The 26,465-nt window shown below is 46.2% G+C and overlaps 1 protein-coding gene across 3 annotated transcripts in view; it reads left to right on the top strand.

Moving 5' to 3' along the window:
• FRY (FRY microtubule binding protein) overlaps window positions 1-26,465 on the top strand; it is a 286,799-nt gene that overhangs the window by 167,239 nt on the left and 93,095 nt on the right. For 2 of the 3 annotated variants that reach the window (XM_023524124.1, XM_023524125.1), the window contains 11 exons: window positions 3,914-4,017; window positions 4,473-4,581; window positions 6,188-6,274; window positions 11,324-11,495; window positions 12,836-12,968; window positions 16,453-16,560; window positions 19,536-19,794; window positions 20,978-21,160; window positions 23,081-23,167; window positions 25,213-25,472; window positions 26,010-26,199. In XM_023524124.1, the coding sequence (XP_023379892.1) occupies window positions 3,914-4,017; window positions 4,473-4,581; window positions 6,188-6,274; window positions 11,324-11,495; window positions 12,836-12,968; window positions 16,453-16,560; window positions 19,536-19,794; window positions 20,978-21,160; window positions 23,081-23,167; window positions 25,213-25,472; window positions 26,010-26,199 (1,692 nt within the window). The remainder of the gene's footprint in view (window positions 1-3,913; window positions 4,018-4,472; window positions 4,582-6,187; window positions 6,275-11,323; window positions 11,496-12,835; window positions 12,969-16,452; window positions 16,561-19,535; window positions 19,795-20,977; window positions 21,161-23,080; window positions 23,168-25,212; window positions 25,473-26,009; window positions 26,200-26,465) is intronic. The other variant, XM_023524123.1, reaches the window with a different exon arrangement.

The following is a 26,465-nucleotide window of genomic DNA, read 5'->3' on the forward strand; positions in this document are numbered from 1 at the left end:
CAGAAACCAGCGGTTTGAGTCATGTGCTAAAAACATCTGCATCTCGGAAATATATATCCAGCCCCTATTATGTTAGCTGCTATGGGAACACAAAGGCAATGAGGGAGAAGTCCTGTTTTCAAGCAGAGAGCAATCCAGGATGTTTCCGGTAGCACCTCTGAGCAGCCGCCACAAAAAACTAAACTGAAGTGGAAAAAAATTGACGCTTTGGACACCCTGGTCGCCCAGGTTCACGTTCTGGCTCTGCCACGTGTCAGCCCTTCCGTGCCTCATGGCTTGAGAGCATCACAGGATCTGCTTCCCAGGTTGTCGTGAGCGTTAAAATCAGTTAACGTATTGATCAGAACTGAGAGCAGCACCTGACGTCCTAAGCACGGTGTGTTGTATACACTGCAGTTTCTGAGAAAACAGCCCTTGGGGAGCAGAAGTCGGTTGCTACCCAGGCTGTCATTCACGAGCCTGATGACTTCGAGCGAGTCATTTGGCCTCTTTCCATGATAGAATCCCTCAGCGGATGTCGTGGTATGTGAAGCACTTTTGAAATATCAGAATGCCATGCGCATGTAAGATGTTCCGTGATGTCACGTGGATTAGCTTCGGCTACACGGAAGGGGTTGCCGGCCACGTGGGTTCTGTGTAAAGAAATCTTGCTTATGCATCAAATTTTCAGCTGCTACTCACGATGTGCTTTGTAAAAATTTGGCGTTTACCGGTAACCTGCTGTATGGCAGTCACTGAGGACACAAAGACGAACCACCCAGAATTCCAGGAGCTCAGATTCTGGCGGGAAACACACAAGTAAGGGGGTAGACTAACGTTCTAGAAGCTGAGAGCATTGTATCCCCCCTGGGATGCTTTCTAGGTTGCTCAAGGCTCCTGGGCGAAGCTTAGCTGCTAGTGGCCCTACCCCAGGGGGACTCAGTGTGAGATGAGGCACGTGACAGAACCCCGAGCACTGTGTGAAGCGCCTGTGACACACGGATATGCACCAGCGAAGGGATTCACAGAGGAGGCAGCACTCACACCCCCGGCATGTGCAGCCAGAGTCAGCCCGCACCACCCGCTGCCTGCGGGGCCCTGGGGCCTCGTTCGTAATCCAGTTTTGGGGCAGCGGCAGAGCGCGGTCCCTGTGCGTGTTGACTTGCTCCATTCTCTGCAGACCGCAGGGAGGCAGATGGGGTTCTCACAGCTCTTCACAGGGAAAATGGGGGCCCAGAGAGATGAAGGGCCTTCCCCCAGGTTGGCCGCGCCCCGCAAGCCCAGGCACACGTGCGTGCAGTCTGCTTTTAACCCCACTCAGCACATCGCGGACGTTCGCGAGGTGCAGTCAGTGTAGGAAGGATAGCTAGAATTCCTGAAATAGTTTAGTAGTTTAAAGTTTCCTTATGTCACCAAGACGTTCAATAGAATATAAGCTAATAATCTTACCTGTTTTACTAACAGGCAAAGAAATTCATCCATCTAAAAAGTTGGGGCTTTTTTTTTTTTCCTGGAGCTAGAATACTTATAAAGTTTATCTGGAACAATAAACATGCAGAAATATCTGGAAAAACCCTAAGAAGAAAAAGAGCAGTGGCCAGTGGAAGGTAGGCCATACCAGATAGTAAAATGCATTCTAAGGCCTCAAAAATTAAAATGGTGTGGTATTAGTGCGTGAACAGACAGACGAACAGAACGAAGAAAGAAATCCAGAAACAGACTGAAGTGTGTACAGAAATGTAGAATGTTATAATAATGACCACACTAAAAAGTTACTTTAAAACTACATAGAATAAGAAACTTAGCTTTCCTAAATCTAAAAATCTACTTCCTATAATCTCCCTAGAATTTATTCACGAGACGTCTTTATTCAGAAAATAGTTCAAAGATAAACTTTATCCTAGGTAATTTCTAAACAGTTACGACTTCTACAAAAACCCTAAGAATACGACAGCTAAAACAGGACAAGATACACGAATAAGCGAAGGGGAGACGTAACGTAAAGCAAAAGACCTGTGAGAAAGTCGAGTGTTTTAAAGACAGTTTAGCAAACACGTATCAGTCCCCTGCAGAACGGGGGGACCCAATAGATGTCGGAGTGAACAGTGTCCCTTCAGACATCCGAACCAGTCCCCACGGAAAGCTGAAGGGCCCCGCTAGCAGTTCACGTGAGGGTGGGAGACCTTGGAGAGAGAAGAGGTTTTTTTTGTTGTTTTTTAATTTCAAAAGATTAAACTAAACTATAATTTTGGATGGTGAAAATACAAAGTAGAGCAGAGAAGTGATTATCGTAAAGTCAGGACTCGTTATCTGCAGGAGGAACAAGATTATAGTTGAAAGGGGGCAAGTGATGGGATGGGGGCTTCAGAGTTGGCGGACACACTTTTTTGTTTACTCTTCGTATGTTTTATTTTTGAATTCTGCTTTTTGAATTTATTGGGGTGACACTGGTTCATAAGTTTCAAGCGTACAGTTCCACGTACGTCACCTGTATGTCACATTGTGTGCTCACCACCCAAAGCCTGGTCTCCCATCGCCATGGGTTTGACCCCTTTACAGGAGGAAGTGATCTTAATGGGATGGGATTCAGGGCACTGGGGAGGGACAGGGACTGCACGAAGGAGGTGACATTTGAGTGGACTGCAGAGGGGCAGGGGCGGGCGTGAGGGAACCCCACTCCTGGCATGGAGAGGGAATGAACGTGGCCTGGTGGGCTTCGGGGAGCCTGTGGGAGAATGACGGGGTGGGGGCGGAAGAGGTAGGCCAGGTACACCGTGTCTGGAAGTGTCACCTTGATCCCACAGGCGCTGGGGCAACCACCCAACGGCGCTTTTTAAATAGAGGGGAACATAAGCAGGACAGCGTAAGTGGGACAGTCTGGTGGCTTCCTCGGCGGCTGAGCCACTGCTGGTGTCTTGGCCTCTGTGCCATCCTGCCCGCCAGCCAGGCCTTCTTACATGGTCTCCTTGCTCATAGCACTTCCTGTCATGAGAAGCAGTCCCCTTGGTTCACATGCCACACAGGGTCCCTCATGTGACCCCTACCTTCCTCTGGAGCCTTCCCGACCACTGCCGCTCGCTGGGCCCCAGGCCCTGGCATGCAGACGGTCCCCAGGCCCTGGCACAGAGCCCCTCTTCACCAGCTCTCCTGGCGTCCATGTGCTGTCACCTAAAATGCTCTCCTTCCCTACCGTTTGTTCACACAGTCCCAGGTTCCTAGTGCCACGCACAGTCTCTAGCCCATGTGGCCGCTCAGGTGTTTGCTAGGTGAACGGGTGAGGAGTGGAGGTTCACCTGTGTTTCCGTCCGTCCCCGGAAACCGTTTCCTGTTTTCTTCGTTGGGTTTGCCACCGGCTACCTCTCTCCATCTGCCAGCCCCAGCCCCTGCCAGTTTTCTGACACCTTAGTCGTTTATATTCCGTCCGCGTCCCCCACAGTTGGTGACCGCCTGGCGGAAAAGGTGATCTTTCCTCTCGGTGGCCTGGTTCTAGCAGGGCGCCTGCCGCACAGCTGTCCCAGTAAACGCTGGAGGGTGGTTAGACGGGAGGTGGGGGGCAAGGGCTAGGGAGGCAAGGCGGTAACAGCGTCTACCAGGACACAGTGACATAGGACAGATCGGTTCTCCTCTTGGCCGATCGGGTTCCCTGGAGCTGGAGGAGGAAGGCAGTCTCAAGTGTTCACCTTGGCCACGGAGAGGATGACAAGCCTCCCCCAGAACGCCTCTGTTTCAGCCTCAGGGCTCTTTGGGTCCCTCGTCATAGATGATTTACCCCATTGGCACTGGGAGCAAAGACCCCATGAGTCCCCAACAATGGGTGTGCCTCATGGGTGACTTGCCACCCACCCGGGGCCTTCGGTGTCCCAGCATCCAGAAAATAATTGTCATACGCCTGTCTCTGTTTACTCTCAATCTCACGTGCTGGTTTCTGTCGTAGAATAAAGACCCCAAGATGGCCCGAGTTGCCCTGGAATCTCTGTACAGGTTACTTTGGGTTTACATGATTCGAATTAAATGCGAAAGCAACACAGCTACTCAGAGGTAAGGAGCCAGCGTGGCTTCGTGGCCACACGTCCCTCAGCCACTGGAGAGAGTGTTTCGTTTTATTACTTACCTACGCTGACCCAGCCAGAAGCTGGTCGAAGCTGGCACTTTCTAGAAGATCTCAGTACTCAGGACATCTTCAGGCTCTCCTGAGTCGTTGGGCCGGCAGCCGTGATAGAAACTCCAGCCTCGACCAGGATGGCCAGGGTCCATGTCCAGGGCTGCCTTTGTCACCTTAACAAAGGAAGTGGCTGCCATTTTCCCCACTGCCCTTAGTTTTCCAGAAACAGTTTGCACAGAGTAATTATGCTAATGGAGAAAGGATGCAGTGGTTTGTTTTCTTGTGACTCTGGTAACTCAGATAAGATGGCGCACCTGCCCTTTTCCGTTTTCTGTGAGGAACTGGGCTCAGCCCATCCTCCTTGTTCTCTCTCTCTCCCCTTATCTTTCAGCCGGCTCATCACCATCATCGCCACTCTTTTCCCCAAAGGGTCCCGCGGCGTGGTGCCCCGGGACATGCCTCTCAACATCTTCGTGAAAATCATTCAGTTCATCGCCCAGGTAACGGAGTCTTCCCACTGCCTTCGGGTAGCCGGTCACCCCCTCAGGAAGTACCAGCAGCCGAAGCGTCCAAAATAACCCCTTAAGTGTCCACTTTTCAGAATGGCTTTGCAAGTGTTTTCACACGTAGCTTCTGCTTTTTGCCTCGAAGCAAACCGCAACATGGGTATGTCAAGTGTTTTCAGCATCTGACCAGCGAAGGGACTAAGAGACAGAATTTAAGTGACCCATCTAAGGTCACAGAGCCCATTAGTAAAAGGGTCTGTCAACTCGTAGCCTCTGCCTTTTTCCCCGCTTCTCTGCTCTGGAGTCTCGAGTCAGGAGGAAGGAGAGTCTGATGTTTAGAGGGCATCAGGAAGAGACCATTTCGTGAAATTCAAGGGGTAAATAACAAGGCTGTAACTTTCACCCTGTGCGTAAGAACGTACTGGGACCGTCGGCATTCGTCAGGTGCTTACGCTTCACCAAGAACTGATCTGATAACTTTACGTGTTCTAATTTACTTAAAAACTGGCTCCAGTCATACTAAACATAGTTTTTTCGTGCTCAGTTTACTATTTAGACCCAAGAGCTTTACTTTTTAAAACCTTTTTGTGAGTGAACAGTTTCATCCCAACTTTTTGATTTGCAAGGGAATCTTAAAAGATGATTATTCCAGCTCGAGCTCTGCCACGAGCCAGCTCTATACCCTTAAACAAAGTCAAAACATTTTTTCTCTGTATCTGTAAGATGTGCATGAAAGTGCTTGCCCAGGGCACCTCAAAATGTTTTGTGGGCAAAGGGAAATGAGAGGCATGAACATACTGTTGAAGTACAATTCATATAAAGACCTAAGGTTCAATTGTTGCTTCAAAGATTGTTTAATATACGCTATCTCTCTGTACATTTGGTACAGTGAAACACCTCTGTAATGTTTGTGCTTAGGGAAAGGACGTTACTTGCTTGGCAGGCAGATAAATTAATGTAACTTTTTTACATGTAGTTGCCATGTGGCTGAGAATGTGCTTTGATTATTCCGGAATAAGTTATATAAAATGAACCCGTCATATCTTCACAGCCGCTGTCTCAAATTATTAGAATCTGGCCCCAACCTTCTCATTTAAGTAACCTTGACATGTCTAGTTTCTTGATTATTCATTTCACTTGCAGAATTGCCTGTTATAATATGAGCCCAAGGATTCGCAATCTTAGAGAATGGAAAAAAGGCAATTTTGCAGTGGTATTTTTTTTTTTTTTATTAATTACATTTTAAACAGAGTTTCAGGAAGTTATCGGCATTCGCAGTACCAACAGGAGGAGTTGGGACTGTGCATAAGCCCAGACACTCCAAGCGTTGTGATTTTCCATTTCTTGTTTTTCTGGTCACTCGTCATCCCGTGTTTTGGGGGCTAATTGCATACATTATATAATGAAAGCATCTCTGCACACCTCATGAGGACAGAAGCAGCTCCACCAAAGGTTTGGCGGGTGTGGTGACCGGTGACACTGAGCAGGACCCCTCTTCTCCTTAGCAGCCGCCTGTTTGGTGCATGCGACGAAAGTGGACGTTTCATGTTTAGTTTGTATTTTCACATTTTTTTGTTTGGTTTTCTCTTTTTCACTACAGGAGCGATTAGATTTTGCAATGAAAGAAATCATTTTTGATTTTCTTTGCGTGGGAAAGCCAGCCAAAGCTTTCAGTCTCAACCCAGAGGTACGAATGATCCTTCTCGGTATTTCTAGCAGCGGGGGGCATTGGCAGAGCCACACATTTGTGACTTCGAGGGGTGGGTGACGACATCTTCTCCGAAGTCTCCTATCTGTGTCCGTGTAATTTGACTAAACAGTACAGAGGAGGAATTTTAGAAGTAGGATTTTGGGTGAATAGGCTTAGAACGCTAAGGGTCGACATGCTACCGTGTTCTGATCTCACGTGATCGAGTAAACTTTGGCCCCCAAAAAAGATAATCTCACTACAGCATAGGTGGTTTTGTCTTAGAAAAGTCAGTACTTTCACTTCCAACTATTCTGAGGCACATTGACAAGCGGAGTATTGGGAAGCGATGAATCAAAGGAACAAATAAAATCCTAAAATCCAGGGAGGTTAAATAAGCGACGTATGCCAGCGTGTTTCTGAGACAGCCTCACACTCGGGGCCAGGCGGGCCGTGGAAGCAAGTGACACAGCATGAGACACAGCGCGGAGTAGTGGGGCCTGGGCAAGGGGGAAGCACCTTCCAAGTTCAAGTTTAGAAAGCACCGTTGGCTGAGAAAAGGACGCCTGGCAAGCCGCCTCCGTGCGGCCTTCGCCGTGGGGCCTCAGGGAGAGCGCCGGACCGGAAGTCCGCGGAGCTGGGTCGCCCACTTCCCACGGACGCTGCCGCTTTTACCGGTGGTCTGGCCTTGACCTCCCTGGACCTCAGCCTTCCCACCAGCGCGATAGACGACGTACTCTCTACATCACCTCGCAGAATTGTGCCATTCACGATATTACAAACTCGGACGCAGATCAAAAGAAAAAAATTGCACACCCTAAGAAATTTTTTTGAAGATTGTTCTTGTCATCACTGTGGCGTCATCTGGCTCCTTCATTCTGTCGGTGAGGAAGGAGACGCAGAGGCCAGAGGCTCGAAATAAGTGGCTGCTTGTTAGCAAAGGGAGCCCGGGTCTCCTGGCACGCCCCCCTTCTTCCCACCACAGCCTGGATCTCTTCTCGGTGCTCAGGTTGCCACAGGTCTGAGGACAGCTGGAGAAGCCCCCAGACGAGAGTTTCTGTCGTCTAATGACATCACGGCTTTTGGAATGGCTGCAGCCATGGCCCATGGGCCAGCGAGGGAGACAGAGAGCCCTTGCAAACCCAGGGCATTTGGGTCGGATTGGGACCCAGACCCCAAACTTCGCTTGCTCGGAAGGTTCTCCAAATATCTTTCACTTCTCAGGAGACAGGGCTCTACTTTTACAATCTTTTACAATCAACTATCAGAGTTACCGGGTTGTTTGTCTAAAAGGAGCATTGAAAGCTGCCACCATCATTATCACCATCTGTGACGTCTACCCTCGGTTCTTCCCTCATCCAGTCAAGGATGGATTACTTAACCTCTCCGCGCAGAGCAGTTGGAGTTACAGTTTTTTAAAAAACTGTCGAAAAATAGGAGATATTCGAGTATCTTCTATTTCTCTTGACCTAATAGGGATATAGAAGAGTTGGTTTATCAGTAGTTGGTAACCAGAAGCTCAGAGGCCTACCCCTGACCCCGCTCAACAGCACACACAGGGCGAGGCTAGTCCACTCAGAAGATGGCATACGCTTGATGACATGTTATGAGGCACAATTTCTCAAGAAACAAATCCAGATTGGGTCTTAAATAGCATTTTGGAAGCAGCCAGTGGAACGAGGCCCAGGGAGCTGAAGAGTGATCTTACCGCAGAGCCTGTATCACACCACCACCCAACAGGAGATTTCCAGATAAGCGTCTTGTGTCTGTTCAGGCCTAGATGGTGTACGATACTCACCCTCGTCGTCTTAAGAATTCACTCGCCTGTGAGAGGATTTCTCGGCCCCCCATTTCTCTCATGTTTGTCTTGATCTAATAACATGGAACTGGGGGTCCTAGCCAGTGCCAGAAGCAAGAAGAAGAAATAAAAGGCATATGGATTAAAAAAGGAGACATAAAACTTACTTTATTCAGAGACATGATTGCCTATACAGAAAATATCAAAGAATATACAGAAAAACTACTAGAACTGATAAGTTATTTTAGAAAGTTTCCAAGATATTAGAGAAATGTTTAAACTCAATGTATTTCTATATTGTAGGAATGAACAAGTAGAAGTTGAACAATTTATAGTAGCAATGAAAACAAAAGACTTAGCAGGAAAGCTAACAAAATATATGCAAGATTTGTATACTAAAAACTAAACGTTAAGAGGAATCAGAGAAATCCCAGCTAAATGGAGAGAACTCCTGTTTGCGCACTGAAGCACTTAAGATTCTAAAAAGGTCATTTGTTCCCAAATAATCCCAATAATAACCCCAATTAAATTGCGCACTGAAGCACTTAAGATTCTAAAAAGGTAAGTTGTTCCCAATAATCCCAATAATAATCCCAATTAAAATCCCTTAGCATGATCGCTTTTTCTAAAACTTATATGGAAAGTATAAGGAACTAGGATAACCAACATAATTTCGCAAAAGAATAAAATCGGAGGGCTAGCATGCCCTGATTTCAAACTCGCTGTAAAACTCCAATGGCAGCGCTGGCGGAAGGATGACGATAAAGACCAACGGAACAGACTAGAACCCCAGGAACAGACCCACACAGGTACGGTCAAGGGTTCTGGACAAATTTCCAAGTCATTTCAGTGATAACGGATGGCCTCTCCAGTTAGCGGAGCTGAACGATTGCACAACCACTGGAAAGTAACAACCCTCACCTATAATTTTCACCGCAGGCAAAAATTAACTCAGAATGAATCACAAACCTAAAATTAAAATCCAACATTACAGATCTTCCGGAAGAAAACAGAAGGTAAAAATCTTTGTGGGCAAAATATTACTCGGGACACCAAAAACATAAATTGCAAAAGAAAATAAAATGAACACCATCAAAATATAAAATGTCTGTGGTTTAAAAGACACTCTTCATAAAGTGTAGAGTCACAGTCCGGGAGAAAGTATTTGCAAAACACGTATCTGATAAAGCACTTCCATTAAGAATTTATAAAGAACTCCCAACTCAACAATTAAAAAAAAAAAATTTTTTTTTTAAATGGGCAAAATGAACAGCCTCTGCAGCAAAGAAGAGACACAAGTGACCAACAAGCTCATAAACAGATGTCAACAACATCAGTCATTGGGAAAAAGGAAATTCGAACCACAATGAAAAGTGCCGAGAAAGATCCAGAGCAGTTGCGATGTCACGTTATTTTTGTGAGAATGCAAAAATGTACGGCCACGTTAGAAAACGGCAGGGCAGTTTTTAGAAGGTTAAACAGACACCTACCGTATGACAGCATTTCTTCCACCTCCAGATATTTATCCAAGAGAAATTCAAACATCAACGGAGGCTGGCGTGAATGCATACAGCTGCCATACTCACACTCACTAACCCTAAGAAATCAGAGCAAGTTCAGGCGCCAGTGAATGGCTCATCAAACTGAACCATCGGTGCAGTGGGGTACTTGCCGACAGTGTAAAGGAAGCAGCCTCTGATCCTGCAGCAACATCTCAGAAGCGTCATGTGAAGTGAAAGAAGCCAGACGCAAAGGCTATGTGCTGTTCAATTCCATTTCTGTCACGTTCTGGAAAAGGCAGAGCTACAGGCAGAAGTAGGATGGTGCTTGTCAGACCCTGGGGTCGGGGGACTGAGAAGAGAGAGGCGCGAGGGGTCTCTGGGGGACGATGGAAATATTTTATTCCTTGACTGTGATGGCGGCTGCCTGACTACACACGTTTCTCAAAACTCAAAAAATACGCAAGCCTAGAAAACGTTCCATGGAAGAACTACTAAAATACACGAGAGCGCTAATGGATGTTAATATCCAGTTAAGATTTTTAAAGTTAATACTCGTTCTTTCTAGAAAACGGAGAGAGGGTATTATTAAAGACCACAAAATCACAAAGTACACGTCGAATTGGGTATAAATGAGCCAGAAACACTGCCACAAAATCCTAGTCAGAATATTATTACTCCTGAGGCTAGAATAAATAGTTTAAAATGAATAGAAACCAATATTACTTTATGTTAAAAAATGGAGTCCAGGACCCCAGAATAGGTGATTCGGGCAAAACCCGGCTTCGACGTATAGCTTCCCACTCACTCGTTAGGTGGCCTCAGTTTCCTCACCTGAAAAATGAGAATAATCATACCTTCCTTGCATGGCTGTTTTAAAGACGAGAGTTGATGAGCAGTTCTGAATACATTTTATTCAGAACAGATAAATTCTGTCTGGATTGCCAGGATTAGGCCTAGAATAGAATAGTAGTAGTTCGCTTTCGGAACGTACTATTTCATGAGTTTTGAAAATGTGAATGTAAATGTTTTACACACGGCTGTTTAAGGAAGTACGGATGCTTTGGTGTCTTCTGGCCTTGTGAGACTATTGCTACTGGGAGCCCATTACCGAGTCACCTTCCAGAGCCAGTATTATGCTTTACCTGGGCCTGTGGAAGATAACGTTCCAGCCCAGAACAGCGTTTCTTACAAATTTGTGTATTTTTTTTTATCGGTAACAGATTCTGTGGCATTGCATTTTTAAAATTTATTTTCAAACCTGCTGGCTTTTGTAAATCAAAAGTCAGCCACCTGCAATTAAGAGCAGACGATTTTTGTTTGGTGACTCACGTTCAGAACTCCTGTTTTGTTCAGTCTTTGTGAATCAACACACGTGGCATCTCTCTCTTCCCCGGAGACGCAGAGCTTTATCTTTGCCTCAGTTTACCTTAGTTGCAGCTGCTCCAGAGGGTGACTGCCTGTCCTTTTGGGGCGCACCCCGGATCCCCCAAATAAGAGTGCGACCATCGCAAACATACCGTCCAAGATTGTTGAAACTCTTCCCAGCTGTTTTCTTGCGATGCAGCAACAGATAGTGGCAGAAACTTAATTTTGTTATCATAGGTTCAGCCTAAACTCCTGTGCCTTTTACTAGATTATACTAATCTAGTAGAGGGCGGGCCATGCTCAGCTTCTCTAAAAAGCTGATGGTTTAACTGCACTGCAATGGTTGGGTCTTTGCTTGTATCCTGAACACGCTGTCTCTCCCAGAGGATGAACATCGGCTTGCGGGCATTCTTGGTCATCGCGGATAGCTTGCAGCAGAAAGATGGCGAGCCCCCCATGCCCGTTACAGGCGCCGTTCTCCCTTCCGGAAACACACTGAGAGTGAAGAAAACATACTTGAGTAAAACACTCACAGAAGAGGAAGCCAAAATGATAGGTGGGTTCAAAGATGAGTTAGCTCTGGACCTTATTACGCCTTTAAAATGACTGGACATACTCACCTTTAGTGAGATGCACTATGAAAAAAATCTTTGTAAAAGTAGCTGATGGAACATTCCAACGTGATCGCGTCGTTTGACTCAATACTGGGATTTGTTTTCCTGCCCTTTAAGCTTTTTGGAACTTTGTGGTAAACACATTGCCATTTAAATGTTAGACTTTTGTCCATGGCCATTTCATACTTCTCCTATTATCTACAATTTACGGTAAGTTTCTAAGACATCTGTCCTTTGTTAGATAAGGCTCTTTATAAAGCAACTATATTTGTGTCTGTGTGTGTGTATATTCATTCACTTTTATCATTTCTTTCTTCTTTTCTTCAGTAAAATTAGTGTAAGCTGTGTTTTAACCATGCCAAATACCACATATGCCAGATTATACTGTGGATTTGGCCTACACGAGATTATTTTCTTTTTAATTTAGCGATCTTAATCCCAAGAGGTGATTTTTCTGCGTTCGTTTCTGACTGAGCACCTGAATTTAGAAACCTACTACAAACTTTGTTGAGATAGTTCCTGGTTTCCAAACCCTGAAGGAGAAGCATAAGGAAACGTTTTGTTTTAAACGTTTATTCTTAGTTCTGCATGCTTAAATGAGTCCATAAAGATTTAATGCATGAGAAAGAACCATTACCAACTATTTTATTAAAGTACAAATTGAAAATGCAAAGCAATTTATTTTTCATTTGCAGTGTATACATAAATATATAAAATGCATGTATGAAATACACGTGCTATACATATTCGTCTTCCACTGTATGTACATTAACACATGAAAGCAGTAAAAATAATACAGCTGAAATACATTTCCCTTCACTTTAAAATTTATAATGAGAAGTCCTTTTGTTTATTTTACTAAAAAGAAATCCACACGTATATTTCAGAAAATAATATGAAGTTATGAAAATCCTAATCCCAAATGAGAATTATCTTTTATTCATATAATCACCAACAGTGGTGAATTTTCTTATATTAAACCAGAAACGTGGAAATTCCAAAACAGAACTTTCTATTTCTTTGCTTATTTCAACTCTCCTGGAAACTATTTCTCTTCAAAGTATTAGCATTCCTATTTATTAAATTTAAATGATTATTTGGTGAACACCCACTCTGCAGGGCACTGTGCCAGAGTCCTGCACATAAGAGATTGAATTGGACTCTGCTCCAAGAAGCCATGGACAACTAGAAAGTCTTAAGTAAAAAATATAGAGGATAAGCAAACTGAGCTTTCATTCCCTGGTAGATTTAGTCAAAGGTGTAACTCTCACACGTTTTCCAGGCATGTCATTATATTACTCTCAAGTACGAAAAGCTGTGGACAACATCTTACGGCATCTTGACAAAGAAGTGGGAAGGTGTATGATGCTAACTAACGTCCAGATGCTGAACAAGGAACCCGAGGACATGATCACGTGAGTACAGTGAGCGATCGGTTAACCGGAAGACACCAACAGAGATTCTTCCCATTTATTCTGTACAGTTGGCTCTTGAATAGCTCAGGAGTTGGGGACACCAACCCCCACGCAGGCAAAGATCCATGTATAACTTTTGACTCCCCAAAACTTAACAACTAACGACAGCCTACTGTCGACTGGAAGCGTTACAGATAAACAGTCATATAACCCATATTTCATATGTTATAGGTATTAAATACTGTATTCTCACAATAAAGTAAGCTAGAGAAAAGAACATGTTAAAATCATAAGGAAAGGAAAATATATTTATAGTGCTGGACATGTTTATTGAAAAAAGTCTGTGTGTTAGGGGGACACCTGTGTCGTTGAAGGGACAACCGTATTTCATTCTCATCTTCTTAGAATCAGTTCTAGGAAGTGTTAAGGATGGTAACAGACATACTCTCATAATAGTCGACTAAGTCTAGAAATGAGGTCAAACCTGAGATTGATCTTTTTTGGTTATATCTCAAGCATCAGTTGGCCCCAGTAAGTTAGAAACTGAAGGGGACCCAAGACTCATGTACCGGCTCACTTTTTTTGGAAGTGGAGTTTCTCTTCCAAGCTCTTTCTCAGCCAGCCTGCTTTATCTCATCACCAGTTCACAGACATTCTGGCTTTATGAATCTCAAATGCACGTGTTTCTGGTGACAGTTCCTGAACGGCGAGAGTTTAACCTGCTTAGTATTCTCTACACAACCGTGCCATAGACCTACTGATTTATAAGAAAGCATTCGTGCCTTCGAATGTAGAAACCACATACTTTCCTCCAGAACCTCAGATCTGGATTGGCATTTGGAGCTCTGCATAAGAAACTCACACAAACTATATTTGCTACTTTTGATTAATCATCAAGATTAATAATTAATCAAAAGTAGCAAATTATTAGGATTAATAATCAAAAGAATTAGGTTTAGGGTTAGTTCGTAACTTGACATTTTTAAGAAAGTTTGGACTTTGTTGTTAGAGTGCGAATTATTGGTGTCAAAAGTAGCAAATTATTAGGATTAATAATTTGTGTTGGGACTTTGTCGTTGGAGTGCGAATTAAATTATAATTGGCACCTGTGGCATAAATTTCCAAAACTATAATTAGGTAAATTTCCTTCATCACTCAACATGTCCAGTTCCAAATACCACAGTTAGAAGGCGGTTACCTACATAGGTAAGTTCATATTGTGGGTGTGTATTTCTATTACAGTAGGGGCATATTGAAAACAAAGCATGACAAAAACGAACAAACAAAATATGATAAGCTAAGAAATACAGAATTGTTTTATATACATACTTAGCAGTATGAAAGTCAAAATGAAAGCCTCTTCCTCAGAGCTGCACTGCAAATCTGTGACCATTCTTTGGCCCAGTGCGATTTCTTCCAGACCTTTCCCCGGGTCAACACAACTCTACGTATATACATTATCTTTTACAAAAATGAGACTATGCAACGCATGTCCTCTCGCAGCTTGCCAGTCATTTGATTGAAATGATATGAAGATCACGTCGCTTTAGATTTTACAACCAAAATGACAGCAGGATTGGGACTGAGGAGGGCCGACGACATGAAGCACGCTGTCGGTAGCGCTAGTTCTTACCTCGCTGGCTGCCAGGTCGTCAGGGAGCCTTCAACCTCCTTATTACGTACTCTGTGAACATGTTAAAGCAATTTCCAATTTATAGTGTAGGAGATATAAGAAATGCTTTGAAAACTTCCGCCCTACTGTGTGATATACTTCAATTCTGGTGGAAGCACCCCGGCCGAGGGTTGTCTCAGCTTCTCCCCGGATATCAACATAAAAGTAGCCATTTAAAAAAACAAACAAACAAACAAAAAAAAAAAACTCTGCCACAAAAAAAAGTAAAGAAATGAAAGACTTTTAGAGGACAAATTTATTAATGAAAGACGGTAAGATAGGGTCAGGACTAAAACAATGTGTTCAGAATCATAAAAGGACACAGTTTAAATGTACCTATGAACAGTGCATTCGTATTTTAACCAGTACCTTAAACTTTTTCCACGATGATTCTCTATTTTTTTCTGTTTGGCCATCGTAAGACTCCCAAATAAGACAAGGAACATTTTTCATGCTAGGTCTTAAGGCAGATCCCTGAGTGGAAAATAACACATTGCTACATTCTTTAAAAAAAAAAAAAAAATATACAAGGAGAAACATTAGGGAACCATGTAAACATTTAGGAGAAAGCATTGAGGCCCACACCACACTAACAGTCCTCGGAGGTGACCTTCCCAGGCCCTGCTCAAGGTATGAACTTGAACACTGAGCAGTCTATGTCATTCCGTTTCCATTTCTCATCCCTTTTCTGGTTCATGCTAGCAGATAATGGTAATTACTGTTTTATCACCATTATTATATAATTATATTATTATGTAACATGTTAATAAAAATTATGTTTGGGGGGTTCGCACACTTCCTGTAAGCCCAAAGAGCTAGGACCACAGGCATGCATGGAAATCACAGGCCACGTAGCGCCTCTAAGCCAGACTCGCTTTATCAGCTTGGGAGCCCGCAAGAATTCCTTACTCCTCAGGCCAAGCGGGGTCGTCCGTTTCCCGACAGATATGGAAATAATCCCAGCTGTTTAAACATCTGCTGAGCAAAGTAGGAGGACCTTTTAAACGTGAACGATTAGGAGACACCCCCAGACTCTCACTCTGTCAACAAATCTTTAACCGCATTACATAATCTTTGAATATATTAAAGCAGTTTGCAGTTTATAATGTAGAAGAGATAATCTTCTTAAGATTACAGAGGATGGATTCTGTTTATTGCATTTCTATTCTGACCACAGTGACTGATCCAAGAAGGAAGTACTGCTATGCTGCTTTGCATTTTCATTATTGTGTTTGTGTCCTACGATTCGATGGCGATTTTATGTTTATTCTCAGAAGACTAAATCATAGAATTTAAATATCCTGTTTTATCACTTAGGTTATTTGAAAGATTTGATGGGTAGGTAAGGTTTTCCACAAAGGTTATTGATAATATATGTGGTTAAGAAGGCAGCTACCTGTTTAAACAAATAGGGAAATCATTTATCACAAAATTTACATTTTTCCTTTGGATTTTACAACACAGTATAGAAGGCATCAATTACTTTTCAATATGCATGGTCTCAAAGTGGTAAGAGAGAAGGCATCTATCTCTGTGGACGCCGGGCCCATCAGTGTAACTTTAAAAATCAGAAATGGGCGGACAGCTCTATATGTTGCAAGGCACCAACATCTTTCTTTTCAGCTACATAACTCTGTCCAACATGCAAATCTTCCTAAGTTCTCTTAAAATCATTCAAAGATAATACAGACCAAACACCAGAAGGGGACTCAGTAAGACGTGGGTTCGAGTCTTTGTTCACAGAGTCGATCGATTTTTAAAAAAGCTTTTCATAACCTTTGGCAGCGCTTGAACTTGGTTTTCACATTCTAGGGGCGAGAGGAAGCCAAAAATAGACCTTTTCAGAACGTGCGTTGCTGCTATCCCTCGACTGCTTCCTGACGGGATGTCAAAACTCGAACTCATCGACTTGCTGGCCAGGTGGGTGAGGCTGTCGTGGGCACTGTCGGTCAAGTTGACTTTAATCCTTTGCCATGATTCCTAAGAAAATAAAATGATCTTGAAAAATCAACACCTACCCAATGCGACATTACTCTAGGTACTATGTGTAGGGAGGAGTGAACGTTTTATTGTTTTTTCCCCGTGGTCGAGGGGTTTAAAATCCAATGTAGAAGCCAACACATAAGGGGACTAGCAGCTGAGAAAGGTTCATTCGGGTCTAATCCCATTCTGAGAGCCAAGAAGGTAGGAACGGGGTCCTAAACTCATTTTCGTATTTTAGAAAGCTACCCCAAATCTTATACTTAGCACCTTCATCCCCAACTCCCCACGGGCGTGGTATACTCAGAACCTGAACTGAAGTTAATTCGTTTGAGTGAAATTACATCATTTCAGTTCAGTAAGCTTCATTTCCTCATGGCGGCCTCCAGGGCCAGTTGACAGTTAACGCCTGTCCTTAAGTTAAATGTCAGAAGTGACGTATTCCCTAAATGCCATTTAGAAGGCGCACCACATGAGAAACATCAGACGCACGGAGAGAATGGACGGGGAAAGAACCAAAGCTATCCTGGGTTTGAGGGAGAAAAAATAAAGCAAGAGGAGGAGGTGAGAAACCCAGCGACAAACAGTAATCAGACTGGAGGGACAGGTTTTCAGTTAACCGTTACTAGCAGCTGAGGTGTTTAGACCGATGGAGTTTTTAAGCGGGAGGACGTCACGATGAAAAATGCCATTTTGAGCTGGTTAATCTGATAATGACGGAATAGAGCAAAGCCCGGAGAAGGAGCAAGTGGGGGTGCCGACTGAATGGCAGCTGTGTGGGATGTGGGTGACCTCGTCACCCACACTCTCCCTGGGGAATAATACACTCTAAAGGTCCTTCGTGCCAATACTGTCTCCCGGGGCGGCGGCAGAAATGAAGAAAGGCTGTGACACAAGGGCCCAGATGACCCAGAAATGTAAAGGGGCAGCCTGTCCCTTTGCCACGGACGACAGTGGACAGGCCCGTGAGCCACCAGCACGGACGCGAGCACTTGAGCAGCTCGGAGGTCGTACCAGAAAGGGGTGAGACCGAACCATTCGGAAAGCCAGCATTCTGCATGCCCGCAGGGCCGCGTTCCCGGACCAATGACCTGAGCCCTTGCCTGTTGTTTTTCCTCCGGAAAACCGGAATAACGCTGCCTTTCTCACAAGACCGTTGGGAGGGCTGATCGAGGCTGATGTCTGTGCTGCGGTTAATCCAAGGGACACCGTGGTCACAGGAAGCAGTCACTGGTTCACTTGGGGTACAAGGAAAGGTCGCTCATTTCAACGAAGTTGGGATTGGCCACGAGAGGTACACGGTGGCCTTTGGAATCCTAAGTTTTGTAAACGTCACACAGCGTTCTGGTACAGTCACCATTTTGCTGTAAACCCGTGTGGGAGGCTCTTGCCTCTGGAGTCACCCTGCTGGCCTGTAGTGATGCCTGACTCTGGACCGGGGTGCGGGCGCGTGGGCAGGGCACGCCGCTGGACTCACCGGAGGGCCAGCACTGTCTGTGGCGCTGCCATTGTGTCTGTCCCCACGAAGCCCGACGCAGTGGGCACCATTCTGATGCGGGGGAACAACGAGCAAGTGTTCTCGAGAGGTCCCGTCTTGGACCTCCATCCCTCCCTCCCTCGGCACGGCTCTGCCTCGGGCCAGGCCCCCTGTGCCCGCGTTGCTGCGGTGGCCTCCCAGCCACTCCCTGCCCGCAGTCTTGTCGCTTCCCAGGACGTCCTCCGCTGTTCTCTTCTGTAACTTTCTGGACAGAGTTTGCATTTCTTTGATGATAACGTAAGCATTCACTGAGCGCTCACCACAGGCTCCGTGTGGTGCCACACTCCATCCCGGGTCCCCTCGGTGGACCTCACGACAGGTCTGAGCTGCAGGTAGTTATTGCCGCCACTTTCCAAATGAGGCTCTCGGCTTGGACAGATGAGGTAACTAGCGTGAGGTCACATGGCTGATGAGCGACAGAAGCAAGTCTCTGACTCAGGCACTCTGATTCTGGGACACACACACTTAACCCCTTCCCTGCTGGAACCCTCCCCAGGTGGCCCAGCGACCCTTCCCCATTCAGCACTGGCCCTCACAGCACCCACACTCTAGACGCAGCCATGTAGAACTGCACGTCGTGAGGGCCGTAGGCAGCAGCACAGCGCCTGAGTCAGGAGGGTCTCGAACGTTCGGTTACTAATTGAGTGGATGAAAGAATCCATAAAGCGTTGCATTAGCTACAACACCCCACGCCAGCGCCGAGAGTTAACGTTCTCACGCTGTTCCAGGTTAAATGCAGATACACTGGTGGTCCTCAGCTGCTGGCTCGGCATCCTCAGCCACGATGCTGTCCACGTTTGGACCAGGTCGTTGTGTGTCACACGGTGTTTAGCAGCATCCGTGGCGTCTACCTGCTAGAGATGCCACGCTCTGAGTTGCAACGGCCCGCAGTGTCCCTAGAAGCCGACTGAGGACACCTGGCCTAACTTGTAGTCACTCGTTTTCACTGAATCTCTTAGTTTCTCCAGTACTCAGATTTCTCATCCTTAAAAGCAGAAGGATCGATAGTAATTTATTCTGCATCCAATAAGGTATGGAAGAGTAATTCACACACAGCTAACTGCCCCGTGGTGTCTTGTACACTGCATTCTGGATTGGGAGGGAACACGAGTGGAAAGCTGGGGAGATCCGGATGAAATCTGTCATTTAGTGAATCCCATTGCCCCGGTCGTGGTTTTTGGGTTTGGTGAGTGCCCTGGCTATCTAAGGTGCCAGCGTTAGGGGAGCTGAGTGGAGAATGTAGTCACATGCTTGTAACGTAACAGCGGGAGGGCCACCCGTTTTTCAGGCACACGTCAAAGCAGAGCCCCAGACGCCACCTCACGCAGGAAAGGGGTTAGTGCAGGATTCGCCTTGACCGACGTGCGTTCATTTCCAGGCTCTCCATCCACATGGACGACGAGCTGCGCCACATCGCACAGAATTCCCTCCAAGGTCTGCTGGTGGACTTCCCAGACTGGCGGGAAGACGTTCTGTTCGGCTTCACCACCTTCCTGCTCCGCGAGGTCAACGACATGCACCACAGCCTCCTGGACTCCTCGCTGAAGCTGCTGCTGCAGCTGCTCACGCAGTGGAAGCTGGCCACGCAGACGCAAGGGAAAGCCTACGAACAGGCCAGCAAACTCAGGAGCTCCGAGGTGACCCGTCCCCTCCCCACCGACCCTCGTGCACTTCCGTAGCGCACACGTCAGTCGGGGTGTGATGTGCCACAGGTTGCGTTTGTCACCACGAACAAGGCCGTGGAGGGAGTAGAAATCGTTTTTTTTTTTTTTCCAGAGAATTATGATTATAAATGTGTTGATAAGAGCTAACGACCATGGGCCCGGGAGCTAGAGCTGGGTGTGGAAATGGATGTAAAAAGTTAGCCGCCCGCAGTCGGTTTGTCTCTCATAGCTGGCAACTTACCGGTTGCGTTGCCCACTGTCCACAGGGAGGAAGTGCCGTCTGTGCTTTCTCGATCCTCTCCCGCCTCCGCCCCGAGCGCTACCGCTGCACCATAACGTTCTGAAGAGCAGGTGGCGGGGTGAGGTAGAGGGGAGACTACCCCAGGGCAGCAATGACAAGGCAGGGAGGTGGAGAGGAGTCCGGCCACGGGATGGCATAGCTCGGAGTCCGAGGACCAGCTCAGGGAAGTACAACAGCATTTAGGGAACAGCCTCCATCCCAACGGGCTGACCTCAGGGATGAGGTCGCGGTCAAGGTCATTCTCCTTCCCCGTGTTCTACATGCGCCAAAAGGCAGGGTGGAAAAACAAGGGCCATACGCTAGTAGAAGGAAAACTGACGTGAGGGGGGATCCTGCCCTAGCGTCTGGCTGGCCGCTGCTGTAGACTCACCTGGTTGCAGTTTGGAGACATTCAGAACCCATCTCATCAACGTGCAAAAGCTGGATTAAACTCTCACACAAAAGCAAGTTAGCAAATCTCGTTAGGAAGCGAATGTCTGAAAATTCAGTTTAATGGTATCCAAAAGTTTATAGAGAATTTAAGTAACAACAAATTAGGCCACTTTGATTATATCGTGCAATTCCAAAAGATGTGGATAGAAGCAGTTTTGTTTTTATTAGTGTTAATAGCCTTAGAAAAGTTATTTCTTATCACAGGTGACAGACAGTCGATGGTGTTCCAAAGTAACAATTGATCTAAAAGCAAAAAGGGATCGATGACATTTCACGAATAATAACGAACTCATAGACATAAGCCATTGTAATCTATTTTAACGTCACAAGGTCGAATGTGCCGAAAGATGTACATCATGAAAGTAGTTTCTTCTTCCGCTGTTATTTTTCTGAATACAGAATGTTGTTCTTGTTGCGTGACAGCTAATCCCAAACGGCTCCAGCCACCGAATGCAGTCGGAACGAGGGCCCCACTGTGGCGTCCTCCACGCTGTGGAAGGCTTCGCCCTGGTTTTGCTCTGCAGTTTCCAAGTAGCTACTCGCAAGCTGTCCGTTTTAATACTCAAGGAAATCCGAGCGCTGTTTCTTGCCCTGGGTCAGCCTGAGGTATGGACCATTCCTCCGAATTCTCCAATTCGTTGCTTTCAGCAGTTTTGGAGTGAGAGTAAAAAGGACAAATAACGCGTTACTATTTTATGTAGTTCTGTGTCACACGTGACGCCACGGAATAGTTTTTTGATTCGTGGCGGCCTTTTAATTATGCACTAGCACGCAATCACCAAGAGATAACTCATGTATTCTGAGGGCAATAGAAGAGCCTGTTCCTGATTTTATAAGAGATGGTGCTTGTGAAGACACGAAGAAGTTTAAGATGAGGTCACAGATCATTTCCCTTTATAACGTTCGGCATATGTCAGATTAAGAAAAAAATATTATTATATTTATATTAAAGAACAGGCTTGAAAAAATAATGTATCCCATTGAAAACGATCAAGGTTCCGAGCAGGGTGGCTGACTGGAAGTTGTTGAATCTTTATAACGGTAGAGAAATGGCGTCCCAAGGAAACACATCCCTTGGAGAGGGAAGAAGGGTGCCCGTGGTTAAGCCTGACTTTAGCCAACAGCTCCAGCTACCCGCCCAGACAGGGCCCAGTGCGTGCACCCTTGTTCAGTGCTCAGGCTCATCACCTGACAGCAGAGATGGCCAGACCCTAGGCATGAGGTGATGAGAGTAGGGACAGCTTTTTATGTCACATCCTTTAGGAAAAGGCCACCTTCCGTGTCCTTGTTTTGAATCGCTGGTCTTGGTTTTACGATCCTCAGGGTGGTCACGGTCTTTAGAAAACATTTTCAACCATCACGGTCCTTTTCATTCACGTTTTTTGAGATAGCTTTTTTCCTGATATATTTTAAGAGCATATCTCTGGTATCTGGCAAATGGATACCTGAGACATGCTCTGTTTTGCTAAACCTCCGTTAAGTCTCTGATGATGAGGAGGAGGAGGAGGAGGATGGATGATGGATGATGATGATGATTTCCGTGGATGTGCCAGGCACCGTATAAGCGCTCTGCACATATTATCTCATTTAACCCTCACGATAACCCTAAGAATACATATGGTTATTCTTACAGATCCTGAGCCTGAGGTTTAGGGAGGTTAGAAGCCCCCAAATCAGCAGCTGGGACATGACCGAGCCAGAAATGGAAGCCAGGTGTAGGTGTCTCTAAAAGCCAGCGTCCTTGGCTGCTGTTCCAGCAGCCCGTTAGCAGCGTGGCTTTCTTTGAGCAGCCCCAACTTTTTCGAAACCCTTCTCTTACATGAGAAAGACAGCCCAAGGCTTTGCTCTAAGGCTCCTAAATGAACAATTTTATATTGTTTATACTACAGCTTCTCTGTAGTAAAGGATGGTAAGCCCACACATACTCATATACATACATGCACATCACTGTTCACACAGGAGAATTCCTATAGGACGCCACCTCTCGTGCCCCTTCCGGTCCGCTTCTTGACCGAATAGCTGGACAGCGACGTAGATGCCACACAGAGCGTGTGGTCGGTCTCCACTGTGGTTTCTGTGGGACTAAAAATCAGCCACAGTCAGCAATTTACCAGTTATGTTAGTGGGTCAATGACTTCAGTAAGTAGCACTTTAGTGGCCTGGCAAAGCATCGTTCCGTGGGGTTTCCGTTCCCTAAAGTTAACGACGACACACACACACTGCAGTGAATGACGTCCGGCTCCGAGATTTAGATTCTTGGGCGCATGTTTGTGTTTCTGAAATTCGAGGATATGGCCTTTCTGTGCCACATCTAAGAGCCGGAATGATCTTCCTCTGACACTTGAAAGACTCAACTCAGAAGCACGGGGCGTATCATCTGTGCCTTTCGCCGTCTTGGCACGCCCTTTTCTGTGAGAAAAACTCATCGTATCTTGCAGGCAGTTCTGCTTCGTGTACAGACGGGGCGGCGTGCGGGGTGGGAAGGACTCGTTTTCCCATGGGGAGTAACCACCTCCCCTCTCGCAGGACGACGACAGGCCTGTGATCGATGTGATGGACCAGCTGAGTTCTTCCATTCTCGACAGTTTCATCCACGTGGCCGTCTCGGACTCGGTGAGTACACACTTGACCCTGATTGCCACTCCTTTTGTGTAAGCTCTGGACTCGTCTGAAAAGAGAGACAAAAATGATGTGGAAAAAAATCCAGGCTTTTGCGTCAGATTAATAAACTGATACAAAAGCACCTAGGAAAACCAGGTGAGCTTTTCAAGTACTGGCTTAACAGACGCTCAGATATATTTCAAACAATTCGAGCCTTAGGAATATAATCTGTTGGAAACTGCAGTTTCAAGAAGAATTGCTCAGGCTTCTTTAAGAAAATTAACGCGCCTCATCTATTATACGTAGCACTACCTGTAACTTATATTTACGTGGTGCTTTACAGTTTACAGGGTGCTGTCACACTTACTACCATTTCGACCCTCGTAGATATTGAGACGCAAAGGCATTAAGCAGCATGGGGCTGGAGTCACCGAGGAGGCAGCATTAGGGCCCAGACCGGAGCCCAACTGGACTCTGATGGAGCTCGATCTGCCCCACGAATGTGTTCTTCCTTACAAAGAACACATCGGCAGCCGTGTGTTCAGTTTCCTGAACAAGTAGAAGAGAAATAGAATCGGATTTTAATTATCTTAAAAAATATATATATGCAGTATGGAACCTGGATTAACGTCAGCTCCGCGGCTGAGGGCAGGGCAGATCCGACTGCTTGCAGAATCCACGTGGCGAATGCCCCCGTGCATCCTCGTCAGACAACTAGAAACGAATACGGACGTGATTGACAAATAGCTACGCGTGAACACAAAACCAAAAGAAGTTTGTGAGCTTTCCCTGGATTTTTCTAACAGAAATTGAACGCAGACCCCTATTTTTGCTGTGGTTGCAGTAATAATGTTAATTACTAAAACTCTCTGGCGGCGTAGACCCCTTTTCCTTTAGAAATTCAGAACGTTTGACACGGAGTAGAAGAGTCCAGTTTAAAGAGGCCACGTGTCTTATTTCCCTGCAGGTTATATTTGGCTCTTGTGATTTTGGTCTGTGTTTATCAGACTTGAAATCTTAAGCCGGGGTACCTAGGCCAGTAGGTCTGCAGAGAGGGAGAGGAGGCGGGGGATACGGTGCCTGCTTTGCACCAGGTGCTCTTGCGTCCCTTACCTCATGTGAGCCACGGGAAGACGAGTGGGAGCAGCGCTGTGATTCCCAAGCCGTCCGTGAATCATTCTGGGGTGGCCAGCGATTTTCCAGGTCACAGGCTGTGGTCTGAGCCTGGCTTGGAATCTCCTGTCTCCAGCCCGTTCACCATAAGGCCACTCGTGCGGCCTCTGACCCGTGGGGACACCTAGACCTGGCAGAGAAAATGGGTCACTTTAAATGCCTAACAGACATAAAAGCAGTTTTCTCTCATGGCACAATAGCCAGATCATTTGAAACCTGCTCTTCCCCAGACTTTGATGTTCTGGACTTAAAATGAATTGTAAGAACTTAAGTGTGATAGAAAGATGGCTGGCTGGATAGACAGTCAAAAAGATATAGATATCGACATCTTTCAATAGTTCTAGAACGTATTATTTTGGCTTGATAACAAAGGACAAGTAGGTATCTCACCTTAAAAAATCATCAGTAAAATGCCCTTCGCAAAAGGGAGTCAGAGGGACGGTATTTCAATCCCTCTCCCAAAGTCAGAGGGAAGTTATTTATTTCGATCCAAGTAAAGTTAAATAAGATCATGGATAAAAATGTAAATAAATAATTACGGGGATTTAAAACACATTTGTGGATCTCAGATTAATAACTTCTCAGAATTTTAAAAGGCCAATCCATGAACAAGTTTGAATTAACGGACATCACGTATTTATTAAAATACATGTTGCGGAGCAGCTGCTATATAGTAATGCACTGTGCAATGTGGCATTAAAGCTGGACAGAGTATGACCCATCCTTATCCTTGTGCGTCAGCTGCTTGCCATCCAGCCTACAAAACAGATGACTGCAAACGGAGGTCTCACGTGGGAGGGGCGGGGGGACGTTTACAAGTCACAGCCGTGTCGAGGACATGCAGTTTACAGCCTGGCGTTGACTCGTTGCCCACTTGCCCCCAGGCCACCCTACCGCTGACCCACAGCGTGGATCTGCAGTGGCTGGTAGAGTGGAACGCGGTCCTGGTCAACAGCCATTACGACGTGAAGAGCCCATCGCACGTCTGGATATTCGCTCAGTCTGTCAAAGACCCCTGGGTCCTCTGCCTGTTCAGCTTCCTGCGGCAGGAGAACCTCCCCAAGCACTGCCCCACGGCCCTCAGCTACGCCTGGCCCTACGCCTTCACACGGCTCCAGTCGGTCATGCCTCTGGTGGACCCCAAGTAAGGGTCTGCGTTGTGCCTCCCTCCCGCCTGGTCCACCATGTGCCCTCTTCCGTTTTCATCCCATGTGAGAGATTGGGATACTGCAGCATCCTCTCTGGTTGCAGCATCCTCTCCGTTTGTAGCATCCTCTGATTGTAGCATCCTCTCCTGTTGCTAGGATGCTCTCCGGTGGGTAGCATCCTCTCCGGGTGTGGGATCCTCTCCAGTTGCCGCTTCCTCTCCGGTTTCCAGTTTCCAAACTGCCCAAGGCGGAATTCTTAATGTGGAGTAGAAAACAGGTCCAAAGTTCTTGTCTATAGAGGCTCGTTTGTTTTTTTCTTTAATAATCAGTATGATTGTCTGAGTACAGGATATCAGACCTTACCGGTGGGCAGCATCATTCACGTCCCCTCCCGTAGTGACCTTCCCTGTCCAGACAACCCTGGACGGTGACCGTCCAGCTCTATGCGGGCGCCTCGTGGGGTCCGGATTCCATATGTGATGTTTACACTGCAGAACTTACCTTCATTCTTGCTTTCAACTCCATATTTCCAGTAGCCCAATTAATGCCAAGAAAACCAGCACCGCCAGCAGTGGGGACAACTATGTCACCTTGTGGAGAAACTACCTCATTCTTTGCTTCGGGGTCGCGAAGCCCAGCATCATGAGCCCGGGACACTTAAGAGCTTCCACTCCAGAAATCATGGCGACCACGCCCGATGGCGCAGCCAGCTACGATAACAAGGTGACATGACGCGTCCGAAGCTTTCTTCCGTAAGGTTTCTCTCTAGCTCGCCGGTCTAGAGTTCACAGTGCGCCGTGTCTGCCATCTGGAGTACGTGGGATCAGATTTTCATCCTACACATTTCCAAATTCCACCGAGTGTCTGTGTGAAGAATTTCACATTCCTCCCTGGCAGGCGGCAGCGGGAGATAAAGAGTGAGCAAAGTTGCTCAAGACCGTGGGGTGACTCGTTATCGGTGTCCCGCGGTTTGATTCTGTCCCTCACTT

This window comes from Pteropus vampyrus, unplaced genomic scaffold, assembly GCF_000151845.1.
Source record: "Pteropus vampyrus isolate Shadow unplaced genomic scaffold, Pvam_2.0 Scaffold447, whole genome shotgun sequence".
Taxonomy (NCBI): Eukaryota; Metazoa; Chordata; class Mammalia; order Chiroptera; family Pteropodidae; genus Pteropus; species Pteropus vampyrus.